The sequence below is a fragment of the Microtus oregoni genome, unplaced genomic scaffold (genome assembly GCF_018167655.1).
Source record: "Microtus oregoni isolate MIOR12 unplaced genomic scaffold, Mior012 000028F_ref0000031, whole genome shotgun sequence".
NCBI lineage: Eukaryota > Metazoa > Chordata > Mammalia > Rodentia > Cricetidae > Microtus > Microtus oregoni.
Genome location: NW_024543087.1, coordinates 18502956 through 18519955, shown reverse-complemented (window position 1 = coordinate 18519955; position 17000 = coordinate 18502956). Strand labels below are relative to the sequence as shown.

General features: G+C 41.8%; 1 protein-coding gene across 3 annotated transcripts; it reads left to right on the top strand.

Moving 5' to 3' along the window:
* The first annotated feature begins 1863 nt into the window (after window positions 1-1863).
* On the top strand, window positions 1864-13060 carry Aste1 (asteroid homolog 1). 3 transcript variants are annotated; one of them, XM_041677411.1, is made up of 5 exons: window positions 1864-2055; window positions 3373-4684; window positions 9264-9474; window positions 10963-11158; window positions 12691-13060. In XM_041677411.1, exons 2-5 carry the CDS (start codon window positions 3389-3391, stop codon window positions 13019-13021), a joined length of 2034 nt encoding a protein of 677 aa, XP_041533345.1. In that variant the 5' UTR covers window positions 1864-2055; window positions 3373-3388; the 3' UTR covers window positions 13022-13060. The 3 variants fall into 3 exon arrangements, with proteins under 3 accessions (XP_041533345.1, XP_041533344.1, XP_041533346.1); XM_041677410.1 differs by having other exon boundaries at window positions 1864-2156; XM_041677412.1 differs by lacking the exon at window positions 1864-2055 and having other exon boundaries at window positions 3480-3531; window positions 3624-4684.
* The last annotated feature ends 3940 nt before the right edge of the window (window positions 13061-17000 follow it).

Sequence of the window (17000 nt, the reverse complement as noted above, 5' to 3'; positions counted from 1 at the left end):
CTTACTTGGATTTACAGTCAAAACTTTACTGACTTCTGAGATGTGTATACTTCCCATCAATGTAAAGAGATTATCCAAACACAGGACCATATCTTCCCTTAATGCACAGATTGTATCAACTTTCTTGTGGTGATTTCTCCCTTCTATGTCTAATCTGGTTTAAACCAGGAATTAGCATAGTCTGCTTTCCTTTGCATTTCTTCCATGTAGACTAAAGTAAATCACAGAGTTTTTTTTAGTTTATTAGACTAGATATGTGAAGGAATATTAATTTGGAGTGGGTTTTTTCTCCCTTTCATCCTAAGCAAAGTTTGATTCTGTTTTTATTATACTGGGTGCAGTTATCTCCTTGGATTAGAAGTCACAAAATACAACTCGAACCTAAAGCTGCGTTTTAAAAGTAGCTGAATATGAATAGAATATATTATCGGTAAAACCATAATTCCTCAATATATATATTCCTTGAAATATACAGCAGTGATGAACAGCAGAACCGTTTCATGAGAAGATATTCCACAGAACATACCCTTGTTCCATCCAAGTGTTAAATGTTTTCTTGAAAATTTTGCTTTGTTTTAAATTTGTATGAAAATGATTTTATGCTGAATACTATGTATTGGCCTTAGGTTTTCATATTCAACAATTCTAAAGTATCAAGAAAATGTACTGTTATTAATGATGACCTCTATCTAGGCTTGGCATTAACCACAAAACCTACCAGGGCAATCAAACACGAAAATTTGCAAAACAGAAGCATAAGGCCCAGTTGTAATTCTGTCTTCTTTAAAGAATATACTAATCTGCTGTTTCACCCAGTTCCAGTGACAGCGATACCCCTCCTCATGGAAATGTTAGAAAAATCTACAGCACCTACAGTGTAGGCCTCTAAAAGGTACCTTGTTTGCTTTTTGATTGCCACAAAAGTGGTCATTTCTAGATAAAATTAAGCCGTTTGGAAAAGTGTATGGCGTAACCACAGCCTTTCAGATCACTAATAATTTTCCTTATTGTGGAGAGGAGATTAAAGTTTAGTGAAGGCCCTAACGCAAGATGGAGTTCTATAGCTTCTATCTGTAATGGAGAAGTAAACCCGGCAGTGTGTAAGCAGCCCCTCCAGGCTAATCTCACAGACTCAACTCTGTCACTCTCATCCCTGTCCATAACCACAGAATGTACATATAGGGCAGCGTGGATCTGAAACTAGGGCGGTGGATGAACTTGGGTGATGGGAACAAATGTTATCGTTGTATCCCTGGTGTCTCGCTAACAGCTAATATACAGTTATCAGTAAACGTTTGGAGAGCAAAGAAGGGTTTAGAAAACCAACTGTGGTCCAAAGACAAAAAAAAAAAAAAAAAAAGCAGGATGGGAACTCGGAGAAAGCAGAGAGATGCCCACTTTGTGCTAACCATTCCTAAGAAAAAAAACCCATCCCACTGGGACAGGGCAAGGAAAAGGCAAGTGTTGACCGCGGTGGGGACCGAGTGGTTTATGCCCACATAACAGGCATTAGGAAGCGGTCCTGACCTGGTTCTGCTAAATCTGACCGGAGAGGTAAACGCTAACTCTGAGGTAAAAGGAACAACTTCCTGTCTCTTCAACAAATAAACCCTGATTTTCGCAAAGCAGGTAAAAGTATATAGAGGGGCTGAGCGCTTATTCTTCCGAGGGGAAATAGGGTCCGGGGGCTGCGGGGCCCGGCTGCCCGAGCTCCACTTTTGTTACCTTTCCCGGTCCCTGACCGGCGACCGGCCACACCTCAGTCTAAAGCTTCTTTGCCTCGGCGGGCGTGGTTGTTTGACGCCGTCGCCACGGAGACGGCGCGGGGGCTGCTGGGAAGTCGGGATTGGGCCGCCAGGCCCGCGGAAGGGTGTGCAACCCTACGAGGCGGCGGGAAGGGTCGGGGCGAGGCGGGCAGAGAATCCCTGAGGAAAAGGTCGTTCTCGTGAGACAAACACCTCATCCTACACCAAGTTACCGCCACTGGCCCGAAAACACTTTCCCTACCAGCAGCGCCCTCAGCTTCTCTGAGCCAGGCTTCCCAGTGACGTCCAGGTACTTCCGGTTTCCGCTCGTAGTCTTCAACTCACCTGTGGGCCTGCCAGGCCACCCTGGGCTGCTGATGAAGGAAGTGGGGGGCCAGGAGGAAGCAGCAGGTGGGTCGAGGGCTGAGATGGCTTGGGGTAGGAGGTCTGTGTATGAGCAATTAGATCCTACGTCTTTTGCGCACCTTTGCCCTACCCGGCTTGCATTTGTTGAGCAAATGCAAGGTCATGTCATTAGCTCACATTAGTCGTGAGTTTGCAGAAACCACACGACAGACCGGGAAAGAAATGACTGTTCAGTGCAGAGGTGTCGACTGAGGTGGATCTGAAGTGAGGTGAAATGTAGGCAGATGCCAAAACCAAAAAATTCTGGGTGATGAATTTTTACGTAGCATCTCTAAAAATCAAAGTGCAAGAATTCTAAGACTGAAAAAACATTTCACAATTTTAAAGAAAGGCAAGGCTGGTAATAGTGCCACACTAAGCTAGAGGGAAAATCAGTAGCACCAACCAGTCCTATGAGTCGTTAGCCAGAGATAGGCCAGATACTGATGTAAATAATTGGGGCTAAAATTGGATAGTTGGGGTTTTAGAAGCATAAAGCTGTTGCTTTTTCTTACCCCAAACTGCATCTAATGGCCCCACACTCAAGACCTGTAAGAAGGGTCCATAAGAAAAACTGGATCCTTATGTGCCCAACACTTGAGATTTAAGACATTGATAAGGATGTCATTTTTATAGGTTAGGACTTTTTACCTTGACCCTCACCAAACAGATACTCCACCTTATAAAATGGAAACATAATACCAGTAGCAGAATCCATAGAATTCCTGTTGATGTGACCATGCTGTTCCAGTGAGGCCAGGAGTAGCCTCCACCATTAACCAAAGATCAAACCCCATGAAATGATTGGGTTTTTGCCTTGTGAATGCTCAGCTAGACATGCTGACGGCCAATATAGTTTATCCGAAGAGCAGGTCTCATTTTCTCCTGAGGCGATGATCTGGTGCCACTGAGAGCATTGTGCTAGTCAGGATTCTCTAGAGAAACAGAACTGATGTCTACACACACATGCACACAGGGCTTATCAGAGTGACTTAAAGTCAGTGGCCCAGCTATTCTAGCAGTGGCAACGAAAAGCCCAAGAATGCAGTAGTTGTTCAGTCCATGAGACTGCATATCTCAGCTGCTCTTCAGTGCCCTCCAGAATGCTGAAGAAGTCGGCTCTAATGCCAGGCAAGGAATGAACTTGCCAGGGAGAGTTAGCAACCAGGAATGGCCTTCGGAAGCACCGTCCACTGAAATTGTTTTTTTTCTCGTTTCCCAGGCAGCTGTCAGTCATCATGGGCATCAGAGGACTCATGAGTTTTGTGGAAGATTACAGTAATGAGTTCTTCACTGATCTGAAACTGAGGGACACAAAAATTATCATCGATGGCTATTCTCTTTTCCATCGACTTTGCTTCAACTCAAACTTGGAACTCCGGTATGGAGGGGACTATGATTTATTTGCAGACGTTGTACAGAGATTCTTTGAGTCACTGTTTGCTTGTCATATCTGTCCCTATGTTGTATTAGATGGAGGATGTGACATTTCAGATAAGAAGCTTACAACTCTGAAGGCTCGAGCTAGAGAGAAGATCCAGGCGGCCCATTCCCTTTCTGTCGGCGGGGGTGGGAATGTGTGTCCCTTACTCATCCGAGAAGTGTTTATACAGGTTTTGATCAGGCTTAAGGTATGTTTTGTTCAGAGCTTCTCGGAAGCAGATCGGGACATCATGACACTTGCCAATCACTGGAATTGCCCTGTGCTGTCATCAGATAGTGACTTTTGCATTTTTGACCTGAGAAGTGGGTTTTGCCCACTGAATAGTTTTCAGTGGAGAAATCTGAACACTGTTAAGAATACACAGGATTACTATATTCCTGCCAAATGCTTTTCCCTCGATGCATTCTGCCGTTACTTCAGCAATATGAACAAGACTCTACTACCTCTCTTTGCGGTGCTGTGTGGAAATGACCACATTAATCTGCCCATCATAGAGACACTCATCAGCAAAGCACGGCTTCCTCTTAGTTCTAAGGGGAGGAGATACCACCGAGTTCTGGGACTTCTGAACTGGTTGTCTCACTTTGATGACCCCGCTGAAGCACTGGAGAATGTCCTGAAGCATCTCCCCAGAAAGGGCCGAGAAGATGTTAAGGAACATCTCTGCACTTCCATGGAGGAGTACCAGCCATCCCAGGTGAAGCTGCAGGACTTCTTCTACTATGGAACTTATGCCTGTCCAGACGCTTTGAATCTGGGCTTGCCAGAGTGGGTACTAGTAGCCTTAGCCAAAGGCCAGCTACCACCTTTCATCAGTGATGCTCTGGTGCTTCAGAGGACCTTTCTTCACACACAGGTAGAAAACATGCAGAGACCAAATGCCCACAGAATAGCTCAGCCCATCCGGCAATTCATCTATGGGCTTCTTTTGAATACCTCATCACATCCAGAAGGTATTTCCCAGAATGCAGCTCCTTCTCAGCCTCCAGCTTTCAACGAAGTGGAAAGAATTGATAAAAATATCAAAACATCGGTTGTTTATGCAAAACAACTGCTCAAGAATCATTCTGACTTGAGCAAATTGACTGAGGTAAGTTTGTAAAACTAATACAATTCTTAAAAATCTATAGATAATAAGTTGCTTTCATATGTTGTAGCATGATTAACAAAAACCCAGAGATAGATAGTGGGGTTCAAGCTGAAAGATCAGAGAAGCAAAGCAGCCACCTACTAGCGAGCTCTTACCTCTACGAAATCTTCAGACTAAAAGGAGAGTGAGTTCCTGTCTCATCCCGCCTTACATTCCTCTAGTGCTGGGATTAAAGGTGTGTGATCCCAAGTGCTGGGATCACCTCTGTGTGTTTAGACAGATTCAATCTTAAGTAGTCCAAGGTGGCCTTGAACTAACAGAGATCCCTTTGCCTCTGTCTCCCAAATCCTGGGATTAAAGGTGTGTGCCACCACTACCTGGCCTGTATGGCTGATTGGTGTGGCTAGCTTTGCACTCTGATCTTCAGGCAAACTTTGTTAGATCATAAACAATATCACTATAATATGTACTGTCTCTCTTAATGTAACACATTGTTTCCCACCATGCCTTAATGTTGTGTTTGAAAACGAACTCCAGGGAACTAGGTAACCTCTTAGTCACCTAGTTAGTGTCAGTACTAACAGCAAACCTAGCACCTGTAGCGCTAAATTTGCTATTCTCAGTGCTGTGTTCTTCAGTAACCCGTTCCTTTGCAGTTATTGTACTATATTGATCCCAACTAGAACAGAGTTATATAACTTGAACTGTAAAAGGAGTGTACATATAGGCACTTGATACGGGCCTAACAGCATCTTAGATTATCTCAGAGTTGAATTAAGATTGATACTGATGCTTCTATCTAAAGGTTTTGTTTTTATCAATGAAGGTCTCTTTTTAGGCTTTAAGCTTGTGGCATCCTGGCGACTTGCTTAAACCCATCCTTAAAAGCATGCCTTAGCCTACCTTGTTGTTGCTTAATTCTAAGTAACACTCAAATCAGTCATCATTTCAAGGAAGAAAATATTCTCATGGATTCCAGTCTTGCCTTTATTTTGATAATATGTCAATATACTAAGAATAACAGATGAAACTATTTTGATAACACAATTAAACATACAAATTAAATATAAATGAATTTATAAAGCCAGTTGCAGTACCCACTAGATTTTTGTTTTTTAGCACCAACTAAATATTCACTTGCATATTCACAGAGTCATTGACATGAGCCTACTCAAGTATGAAAGTCAGCAGCCTGTTTCCTGGCTTCCAATTCGATTCCCAAGGGACATATGGTAGTGATCGTCACTTCCTAGGGAGTGGAAAAGGTGGAGCTGCCACTAAGATCTAGTTGGGAAAAGCAAGAATGTTCAGCTTCTTAGAATGAACAGATTGGCACTCCACAAGAAAGAATTATGTGACCCAAAATGCCCCTTGTGTGTCCACTAGTGACAGCATAGGCACAAGAAAAAGAGATTTGGAAGTGGGTATCAGAAGCATCCTTGGCACTGGGAATTAACTACTTGCAGGAACAGTGCTGCTTTTGGAGGTGATGAGATTGTTCTGGGATTAATAAAGGATGCACAAGCCTATAAATATACTAAAACTACTGAATTGTGTACTTTAAAGGGGTGAATTTTCTGACAACAGGATTTATATCGCAAAGAAAGCAGAGTTTCAGTTAAAAGTCCCACAGGAAGAATGGATCTTTTCCACCAGGCATCTTCTGTTCAGTGTATCTGTGAGACTCACTTATAACTCCTTCATTCCTCAGTGTATCTGTGAGACTCACTTATAACTCCTTCATTCCTCAGTGTATCTGTGAGACTCACTTATAACTCCTTCATTCCTCAGTGTATCTGTGAGACTCACTTATAACTCCTTCATTTCTCCTGCTGTAAACTCACTGCTCTGTGACAACGGATATAGCACGAGTGACTTTCCTTCTGGGTGGTTTCCAGTAGTGCTGTTTCAGACAGCACGTGAATACCATGGTGCGCATCACCCATGACATACTTCTGTTGCACATATGTGGAATTGCTGGGTGGAGTGGGGAGACTTTGTGCCCAGCTCTTTAGAAGTCTTGCCAAAAGATCTTGACAGTGGACCCACTAACATTCCCACCAACAGCACAGGAGAGTGCTTCTTCCTGTGCTCTTGCCAATACTAGGTGTTTATTAGCCCAGGAAACATTCCGGCTGTTCTAGTGGGGTCACAGCATCTTAGTCATTTGGGTGGGCAACTTGCATTTGTCTGATGACTTCCTTGTGTTCAGTAGCCATTTAGATATTCTATGTAAAGTCTTTTGCCTACTAATCATTTGTCAATTAACACTGGCTGGAACCTCCCATTCTGACTTTCACTGTGGTATATTTTATTAAACAGTTTTAGTGCAGTCATTTAATTTTTTATTACTTACGATTACCCTTTTGTGATCTTCATATGAAATTACTACCTACTCCCAAGAGCATGAAAACAACTACCTTTCCCTTTCACATTACACCTGCAATCTGTCCAGACGGCAGGATATGAAATAGGGATCGGGACACTTTTTCCCTATGAAATCTGATCCGATCAATGAGATGTAGCATGCTGATTGTATTTCCTGATGAGTGTAGCTAAAGCATTCTCGGCAGTTAGTTGTAGTCACAGTCAGAGGACGTTTTCACACACTTTGTACCATTCTAGATCCTTTGGCTTGAGTTAATCAGTTCTGTGTTTAGCTCAATGGTTTTAATCTGTAATTAGTTCTTAATTCTAAGTGCTGCCAGGTGCAAATGTATTTCCAAACACAAACGCAGGTTCAACTACAGAAACCCTGTGATCATTCCTGCTTTTAACATGACGTTATTACTGTAGCTTTGTGTCAGCCTCATGAGAGAGACTTTACATATTGGCTCATTTCAGTCCCATCAAATCCAAATGGGATGTTGTAGGATATTTTGATCGCATTCTGACACTCCTGAGAATTCCCAATAAAGTTATATGTTGAATCACAGAGTGGAACTAGTGACTAGCTGACCAGAAGCCAGAAATTTGGATAGAGAAGACCCACAGGAAGGAAAGAGAGCAGGGACTACAGGGACTAGAGTTCGAGTACTTTTGGTTCTGGGACAAGGGAAGAGACCCATCCCTTGAGATTTCTCTGACCTAAAAAACAAGGTCATCTAGTTGCTTTTCACCCCAGCCTTTGACTTCTGAGCGTTATTGATAAGTAGAACAATAGAGACTTAATTTAAACCTACATATCCACGCCACAGGATCAGACGTCCCACCAGACCTTAGCTGGCGAGATACTGACTGAGGAGCTATGAGGCAGCAGACAATAATTAAAATATCAGCAGATTCATGTACAGCCACTAAGCCAACAGAAAAACATCAATGGCATAGTGCCACACAGGCCTGGGAGCAAAACAGATGAGACTACCAACAGAGTAATTCCTTCTCTAGAAGGCGCTGAGGACAGAGCAGTTAAATCAAAGAAACAAACAAACAAAAAAAAAAAAAAACACCCGGTGCAACTCCAACACGTACAGCTCATTTTACAGATGATCAAACTAGAAAAAACACTTTAGAAACTTGCCCAAAGCCACTTACCACGAGCAGAATCTCTGATGTCAAATCCTAGACTACTTTGTTCATAAAAGTTCTAATTTGAAGTTTAGATTTGTTTTCACTTAATGTATGAGTCCTGTAGGGTTTGCTGCTATACTATGAAGAAATCGTTTATTTCTGATTATAAAACCAAATTACTGAAACAATATTAAATTGCTGAAACTATATTTAGAGTCACTGTACTATCCAAAGACCTCCAACATTAATGATGTAACTATTATGTCAATCATGATGTTGTTTGAATTAACATTTCATCTCATCTCTCAGTCACTATACTAACCACCCGTTAAGTGCTAAGGATGTACGGCACTGGCTCATCCTCTGGAAGGGAGGGTATTTCTCTGACTGCATAGAGACACTAGGAGTCTTTCGTAAATGTTCATCAAAGTGTGGCCTATAAGGCCCTTTATGATTCCCAATATCTTGAGATTCAAAAATTCGGCGAGCAGCCCAAAGCTCCAGGCTGTTTCCTTCTCCGCCTGTGTTTGAAGTACTTTCTACTATAAAGTGTAGGGAAAGTGAGTGCGTCCATGTGCACTCATGCATGACACAGCATGGTACTTCACTAAGACTGTCCTATCTGACTTCAGTAGATCTCTCACCCTGGAGCAGCCACATGCCAGAGGTATTTGTAATTTATTTTGTGGAGATGCTTAGTTATGGCATCAGAGAAAGTGGTAACAGATCCACTAGCAAGTAAGAGCAGAGCGGATGTAGATCTTTGTTTCCCATAATAAAGTATGTGGGCTTCAGTTACAAGTTCTTAGGCTCCCCTCAGATTACTGAACCAAAATTAAGGGGTAGGGCCTCAGAACTGAATTTCTAACAAGCTTCCTGAAGGATGTGTGTATTGAATATGCAGTACAGAGAGACAGGGCAGAAACACAAGAAAAGCTATTTAGAGGGCATAGAAGATACATTCCTTCAAAAAACCAAATGTAATTTATTAACTTCTATAACTCAATTAGATCTCTTCATACTACCACAAAAAAAAAATCCCTAATTTGCGGAATATTTGATGTTTCAGCTCCCCTTGCCTAGGCGGCGGATGCTTCTGTTAGAAGCCCTGAAGGTCAAACAGGTTGTCCTGGAGGCCATCCCTACTTTGCTGAAGTTGCCCATTGCTGTCACTTGTTACTGGTTGCAGTCCACAGAGGCCAAGGCAAAGCTCCATCATCTGCAGGCCTTACTGCTGGGGATGCTGATGGAGCCCTTGCATGCCATCATCAACTGCCCTGGTAGGTTCTAGAAACCCAGGAATGTTTTGTCAAGTTGTATATAAACTGTACATCCTCAAGAATTTACACACTCACACACACACACACACACACACAAAATTGACTATTACAGAACTTAGACGTGAAGGTGCCAAAATGCCCTTCACAGATAAAAATATTCCTAACAATTGCATATACCAAACTTGGAGCCAGGAGTTTGGCCACAGGAAAGAGCTGAGATGTACTAGTACTGCCTAACTGTCTGCTATGAGGTAGTTGATGCCCCATCGCCACCAGTGCAGCAGCAGCAGCAGAATACATGACTTACACTTGCCCAGAAAATGAAACTTCTCAAGACTCCAACCTTAGCATTCTTGCTTGTATTATTTTCTTTCTTTAAGGATATCAAGTTTCAACTAATATGTAATAATAGAAAGAAAAAATAAAAACTTGTTTCCATTAGAGAAATAGCCTGGGCAGTTTTGTCTACATTAAAATATTGGGTGAGGTAATAAGTGAAGCATTGGAACATTTTAGTTCTTTAATGCAACTTTCTCCTTAAAAGATTATGAACGCCATGTGTGGACAGAGAATAAACATCATGGAAAGAGTTTTGTAGATGGTCCTACCTTGGGTGTATTCTATGTTAAGAATGAAACAGCATGGACTCAAAACATCCCAAATATTCAAGCTCAAATGTGACAAGAGGGACCACTAATATATGACAATCAAAACAAGTCAGGCTCATGGCTGTAAGAACACTGTTTGAAGCTATGTTCTGTTTAAATAAACACAGAAACTCCCATAGCATGAGCCCGTTAAGATTTTGCATGAGTCCTATAGAAGGGGCATGTCTGTTTGTTTTCTTTTAGGAAATATCGACCCTGCACCAAGGCAGGCCCAGTGCCTTGCTTCCTGCTAATTGTGAAAGGTGGGCCTCCTTTTTATTACTTTCAAATTGGTCCCAAGGTTATTTTGTGCACCTCTGCTCAAACAAACCTGCCTAAGTTGCATCTGCTAAGGCTGTCAGTTCTTGCCCCTTCTGTTAAGCAATGAAGTATTCATACTTTAGTTTTCCTCCTGTACAACAGGCAAAAATGTACTTTGAACCTATATGAGCTGTCTTTAAGCAAGTGTGCTACCCTCATGGGGGCATTTGTGAAAGGAAAGAGCAGATAAAAACAGTAAAGAGAATGGTGTTTAATGTGATATTTTCATAGACACTGATCTTAGAGAATTACATACAGATTTGTTTAAGGTCAGGTAGCATACTACTATAGGAGAGATCTTATTTCAAGGAAAAATAAATAATTTGTAATTGAATAAAGTCATGAAAAGGGACTGTTAGTGTAAATATTTCAGCTTTTATAAGACATTTATGAAACCAAAAGAGAAAAGCAACGAGTTTTCAAACTAACTGTCTTTGGGGCTTTGATGCTGCTATGTACAAAGAGTGCCCACAAATGCAGTGCTTGGGAAATGCTGCCTTTCGGTGGTTTCTTTATCTAGGTGAGGAAGATCCACAGGCAGGTGGTGCCAAGGTGCTGTATGAAGAGTTACAGCGGGTGAAGGCGCCCATGCAGCCAGGTGCAAGATTGGATTTAGACACAGCTCACGTCTTCTGTCAGTGGCAGTGCTGTCTCCAGATGGGGTTGTATCTCAACCAGCTGCTGTGCACTCCTCTCCCAGAGCCAGACCTAACTCAGTAAGCACCATGGGTAAAAAGATTCCTTTCTTTATGTCTACAACAGGATGCTCTGACAATAGTCAGTGTTACTGTTCTCAGTCTCAGAGCAGTTAGAACTCAAGTTCTGGAAATGGAAAATAGTCCCAGTTTCTACTGTCTCTAGGTTCTCAAAAATCAGTTAATAGGATATAACTAATTACCTCTCATTTCTTTTGGGTGTTTGAATGATTACTTTGTGGAGAATTTTTATGCCACTCTACTCCTAGGCATATCTTATTACTGGTGTAGTGTGTGTGTGTGTGTGTGTGTGTGTGTGTATACATACATACATATACGTATGTATGTATATGATGACATTTCTTGCCATTTGACATTCACTCAAATAGTTAGTAAATGCCTACTTTGTGCTAGGGTGAGGTAAACAACAAGAAAATCTCTGTTCTCTTGGAGCTTTCTCTGGGGATTTGTCTTGTCAGACAGTATAGGAAGAAGGGAGCTGAACATGTATGCCTGAGTTTAACTCTGGAGTTTAAGCTGGGTGGGACAGACGTGAGCCCATGGGAAAGTGATAGTAACAACGGATTAGGCATCAGGGTAACTGTCCATCAGAAAGTATCAGAGGGAGAGTAAGATAATAAGGCAATGGCTAGGAAATGGGATTTGAGGTTGTATACATGCTTCATCTGTATTCCATGCAAACTCAAGTACAAGTCCAGAGCCTGGTGTATTTTCAATGAGTAAAAAGATGTGGCACCATAAAGTTTAGCAACAAAAGGGTTGCTCGCTTGGTGTTTGTGTGGTACTAGGAACCGAAGACAAGGCCTTGTGCAAGTCAGGCAAGCACTCTACCACTGACCTGTAAGCCCAACCCTACTTTTGTTAATGTATCTCTGGACCGCATGTCTGAGCTAACACAAAACCCTCCACACAAGTCTAATAAACTGGTCTTTTGTCTTTGTGCTTGTTCCTTTGATAATTTTGGTCATTCTTAACTGGATCTTCGCTGGGTACACATGCCACAGTTCCCTTCACATCAAAACAGGAGCAACAATATCACATATGTTTTTGCTAATATGTTTTCCGCAGGATTATTGTTGCATCTCAGCATAATCAAGACTTCCTAAATGATGATTTTACACTTATTGAGGACTGCACTGATTGCCAAAGTACACCAGGTTGATCAGCTCTGTCCATGATTCATTAAATTTAGGGGTTCTAGTTAATACCCTTTTGCATTTGTGTAGTGGCTTTTTATTCCAAATGGCCATACAAATGATGCCACTGCAATTTTCTGATACTTTAATAAACTGCCTATTTTGTTTACCAAGGCCATTTCATTAAATTCCTTTCCTCTGAAGTGTTAGAGAGGCCTATTTAACTCTGGTCTAGCATCATCACAAGGTTTCATGTCACTCGGTTCCAGTAAGTAATTTTACTGTTTATATAGGAGCAGTAAGCTGAGTGTTTAGATACTTCTATTGGAAATGTTCATCGTAGTTATCCCATTGCATTGAACTGATGCTTTCAAATCACGTTCTCCCACTGAACAGGTTGTACAGTGGAAGCTTGGTACACGGACTCTGCCAGCAACTGCTAGCATCCACTTCTGCAGAAAGCTTCCTGAGCATGTGTCCTGAGGCAAAGCAACTGTATGAACATCTGTTCAATGCCACAAAGTCATATGCCCCAGCTGAATTATTTGTACCAAAGACTCAATCAAACTCAAAGAAAAGGAGGCAAAAGAAAAAGGTTGCCAGCCAGTCAAAGAACAAAGTGGTAACCACTTCAGACAGCAGGCACTGGTATGACAGAAGCAATCGGTTTGGGCTGTTAATGGTTGAAAGCTTGGAGGAGCACTTAGAGACCTCAGAGCTTGAATAAACAGTCTGTGTAGCACATGAGACTTGTTGTTCTAACTTTGAAAAAAAATCTCTTACCTCCCTTGAAACTAACTTTTCTTCAGGAGTTGCCTATTATGGGATAAACCTTATAACAGATCATCTGAATTCCAAGATATTTTGTACTCTACTTTTAATACAGCCTAATTTAAGAAATGTCAGTATCACTTATTTACTTGCATGTGTGTTGGGGACGCAAAAGCCATGGTACTTGTGTAGAAATTGGAGAACAACTCAGGAGACTTGGTTCTGATTCTATCATGTGGGCTCCAGGGATCAAACTCAGGTAGTCAGGCTTAGAAGCAAGTGCTGTACCTCCTGAGCCATCTTGCTGGCCCAGAAACATCTATATTTAAGCGGGTTTTCACTCTTCATGGTCCTTCAAAGCAAACACTAATACTTTATAGCCTTTAAGTTGCAATAGCTTAGCCAACTATATTCTTAAGAATAGGAATCTCACATAGTAAATTACCACAAAATCTAGTAGTGATCGTTTCGTTAAAAAGTTTTGTTTTGTATTTTGAGATTGGAAAGTCTGGGTCATATAAAAGACAGGAGGTGATGGAGGAAGGTCATTGGCTAATAAAGGAACTGCCTTGGCCCATTTTATTGGTTAGAAGATAGGTGGGAGGAGTAAACAGAACAGAACGCTGGGAGGAAGAGGAAGTGAGCTCAGACTCGACAGCTCTCCTCTCGGGAGCAGACGCCTCAGAGAGACGCGCCATGCTCCTGGCTCCTGGGCAGATGCACGCTATGAAGCTCCGACCCAGGATGGACATAGGCTAGACTCTTCCCGGTAAGCGCACCTAGGGGCGCAACACAGATGATTAGAAATGGGCTAAATTAATATGTGAGAATTAGCCTAGAAGAGGCTAGATAGAAATGGGCCAAGCAGTGATTAAAAGAATACAGTTTCCGTGTAATTATTTCGGGGCATAAGCTAGCCGAGCAGGCAGCTGGGGTGCTGGGGACGCAGCCCCGCCACTCATATTACTACAAGGAGGCCTAAGAGAAAGTTAGAAATGTGGTAAATTAGACTACATATGATCGATAAAAGCACAGATACACTGCAGGTCTTACAGCATAAACTGCAACTGTAACAATCCACAAACAGTATTCTGAGCTGCTACATCTAGAACAGAAAAGAAATGAAAATCTCAGATCCACTCTGGACTTGAGGTCTTCCACATGCTAGGTTTTGACAAGGGCTCCAACACTTTGTTTTGTTTTGAATTTTGCTGTGATGGAGATCCAACCCAGGCCTGGCACATCCTAAGCAAGCATTCTACTACTGAGATGAACCCTCAACCACAAGCCAGCATTTTATAAATCAAAGAATGAGGATGGAAAGTAGCCGAATGAACATCTCCTACTTGGCGGTTCTAAAAATGTATATCTTTGCATATTCAAAACAGTTTGAGCTGGGTGTGGTAACACATGTCTCAGGAAGCTGAGACAGGAAGAGTGGAGGTCGGGTAGCCTGATGTTTGAGAGGTGCTATTCTAAAACTCCTAATACCAATAGGTTTGTAAAGATGCTAGCTAGTTCCAGAGCTCAGGCAAACAAGAATTAGCAAGTAGAAGTACATTGGGGCAGGTGCCAGAGTATAGTCTAACTTGTACAGCTGTGCGTTCTCCTGCTCTATCCTCCCACTAGTATATTCCAACAGTGATAATATTCATTATGGCTGTAAGTTGCCAATTTTAGCCTGCCCATGACTAGTTCTTGACAGTTGACAATTCTCTACACTAGGTAAACAAACACACTCACAGAAAACAAACTGGGCATCAACCAGTAAGTATATCCTCACATGACTTCAAATGTTTCCACAAATAATGCAATGCTATTTGCTCCTCAAGTATTTAATCCTAAACACTATCTTCTTTTCAGCTATTTTAGGAGCGTTATGTTCCTTAGTGGGGTTGATTATGTATCTATAAAGACTGTTTTTACTAAAAGGATCAAGAAAAACATTGTTGTGCATCCATGTTTGAAAAGAAACATTCTTTACCCACAGTAGGTCTAATGGGGAGTATGTTAGACCAAAGTGTTACCTTCCTTGGGTCCTAGACATAATAATGTACAAATTATGCCAGTCCAAGTGTCCCACTCGTGGGCTAATCAACACCACTTTTCAAAACTGCCAACCTTGCATGGAGCTCTCATTTTGGCAAATAACTGGCTTAACAGGCACTAAGGAGGAATGTATAAGCTACAGAGTTTAATTGAAACTCATGAGACTAATAGCAGGCTTTCCCATTCATTAAGATTGTTACCACCTGTAGTCTCAGCACTCGGAAGGTTAAGGCAGGAAGGCTGTGTGCCAGTTTGAACTATATAGTGAAGTTGGCTGGCCTAGGCTACACAGTAATATTTTCTCAAATAAATTAAGGAATGAATGAGTAAATAAATAAATGGTCCCTCCTAAACACCAGTCATTTGGTTTTCCTTTTCTTACCATTGATACCAGGTGGCCCGGACTACAGAGAAATTATTTCCTCAGACAGACAGATAATGGAGGGAGAAAGATGGATGATGGATGGGTGGGTGGGTGGATGGATCTTTTAAACAATAGTCATTTGGCTTTCCTTTTCTAACCACTGATAACCAAATGGGCAATTCCCTTGAAATCTGCCCATTCAGTAAAGGAAATAGCGTCCAGTAGTCTCCCATTTCTTGTGAAAATCAAAACGTTTTCCTACCCTGTTGTATAACTGTGTAACAGAGTAGAGGCCACAGGCACTCCACAGGATATTCAGTAGGCTTCGCCAGACAGTAAGGACCTAGTACCTGATTCCAGGAGTCATACTTGCTTAAGCTGCTTGGGGGAAAGCACACAAAGAAATAAGGAGAACATTTTATCAACAGTCTGCCAAGTACAAAGACCAGACTTGACTGCTGTGTACTGAGACAAGAAGTCACCAAGAGGCACGGTTGAATCAGGAAGATTCACTACATGTGGCGTTTGGCCTGGCCTTTCTTTTCCTCCCTCTTCTATTTTCCTTTGGTTGACTGGCCTTTTAAGACTGAAAAGAAAGAACAGGGATGAGGCAATGAGGGCACCTCATATAAAGAGAACGTGGTGTGTTCCGTATTCCCAAAATCTACAGTATCCCGTGTTTTCAATCAAGTCTTGCTCTGTCTGACTCAGTTCTAGCAAATGAAAACTCATGAGGCTCTGGATGCGTCAATCTTCAGTGAGCAGTTCAAGTAACAAAAGGAGTTCTGGACAGCTAAGATGAGTAAATCTTGGGGTAAATCTTGGTCATGAAAAAGGGACTCAAGTGGACCTTAGTATTTCAACTTGAATTCCTAATTTAAATTAATTTTAGCAAGCAAAGGAGCTTTATTACCTAAATGACCTTACCATTCCCTCCTTTGTGCATAAAGCAATCAGTGACTACATCTCAGTTGCCCTACCTGTGAAATAGAATTGCTACCCTCAGATCACTGCACAAAATCAAAATAATGTGCCTATATGCATTTCGTATCAGTACTAAAACACGGTAAGTGGTGCCTGGCACTAAAATGTGCTAAATCACCAATAATGTTACATCTGTACATGAAAAGAAAGGAGCCTGGGGAAAAGGTGAATGCCAAGTGGTAGAAAAGGATACCATGGGACAAGGGATGTCTAAACTAAGAGCAGAATTCTGCAAAGGCAGTCAAGATTATTAGATATGGTGGCGAATGTGAGAATTTTCTAAGAACGAGGTGTCAAGTTCAAGTCAGTACAAAGACATGTAACTTGGATTAATCAACATGTTAGCAGATGAATTTGCTTTGAAAAAAAATGTAGGCACTAGGTTGAAGACAGCCCAGTTGCAAGCAGAAGGATCTAGTCAATTTCCAGACTCCCATGTTTGGTTTTGCTTTTTAAAAGCTGGCATGCTTGTAATCCCTATTGCCTGGCCTCAAAACTGTAGACACATTGTGAAGGAGGAGCTGAAATCTAGGAGTGG

Coding starts and splice junctions, on each gene's coding strand:
- Aste1 (XM_041677411.1), top strand. CDS start 3,389: ATGGGCATCAGAGGACTCATGAGTTTTGTGGAAGATTACAGTAATGAG. Junction 9,475..10,962: donor TGCCATCATCAACTGCCCTG/GTAGGTTCTAGA, acceptor TTCTTTATCTAG/GTGAGGAAGATCCACAGGCA. Junction 11,159..12,690: donor CCAGAGCCAGACCTAACTCA/GTAAGCACCATG, acceptor CCCACTGAACAG/GTTGTACAGTGGAAGCTTGG.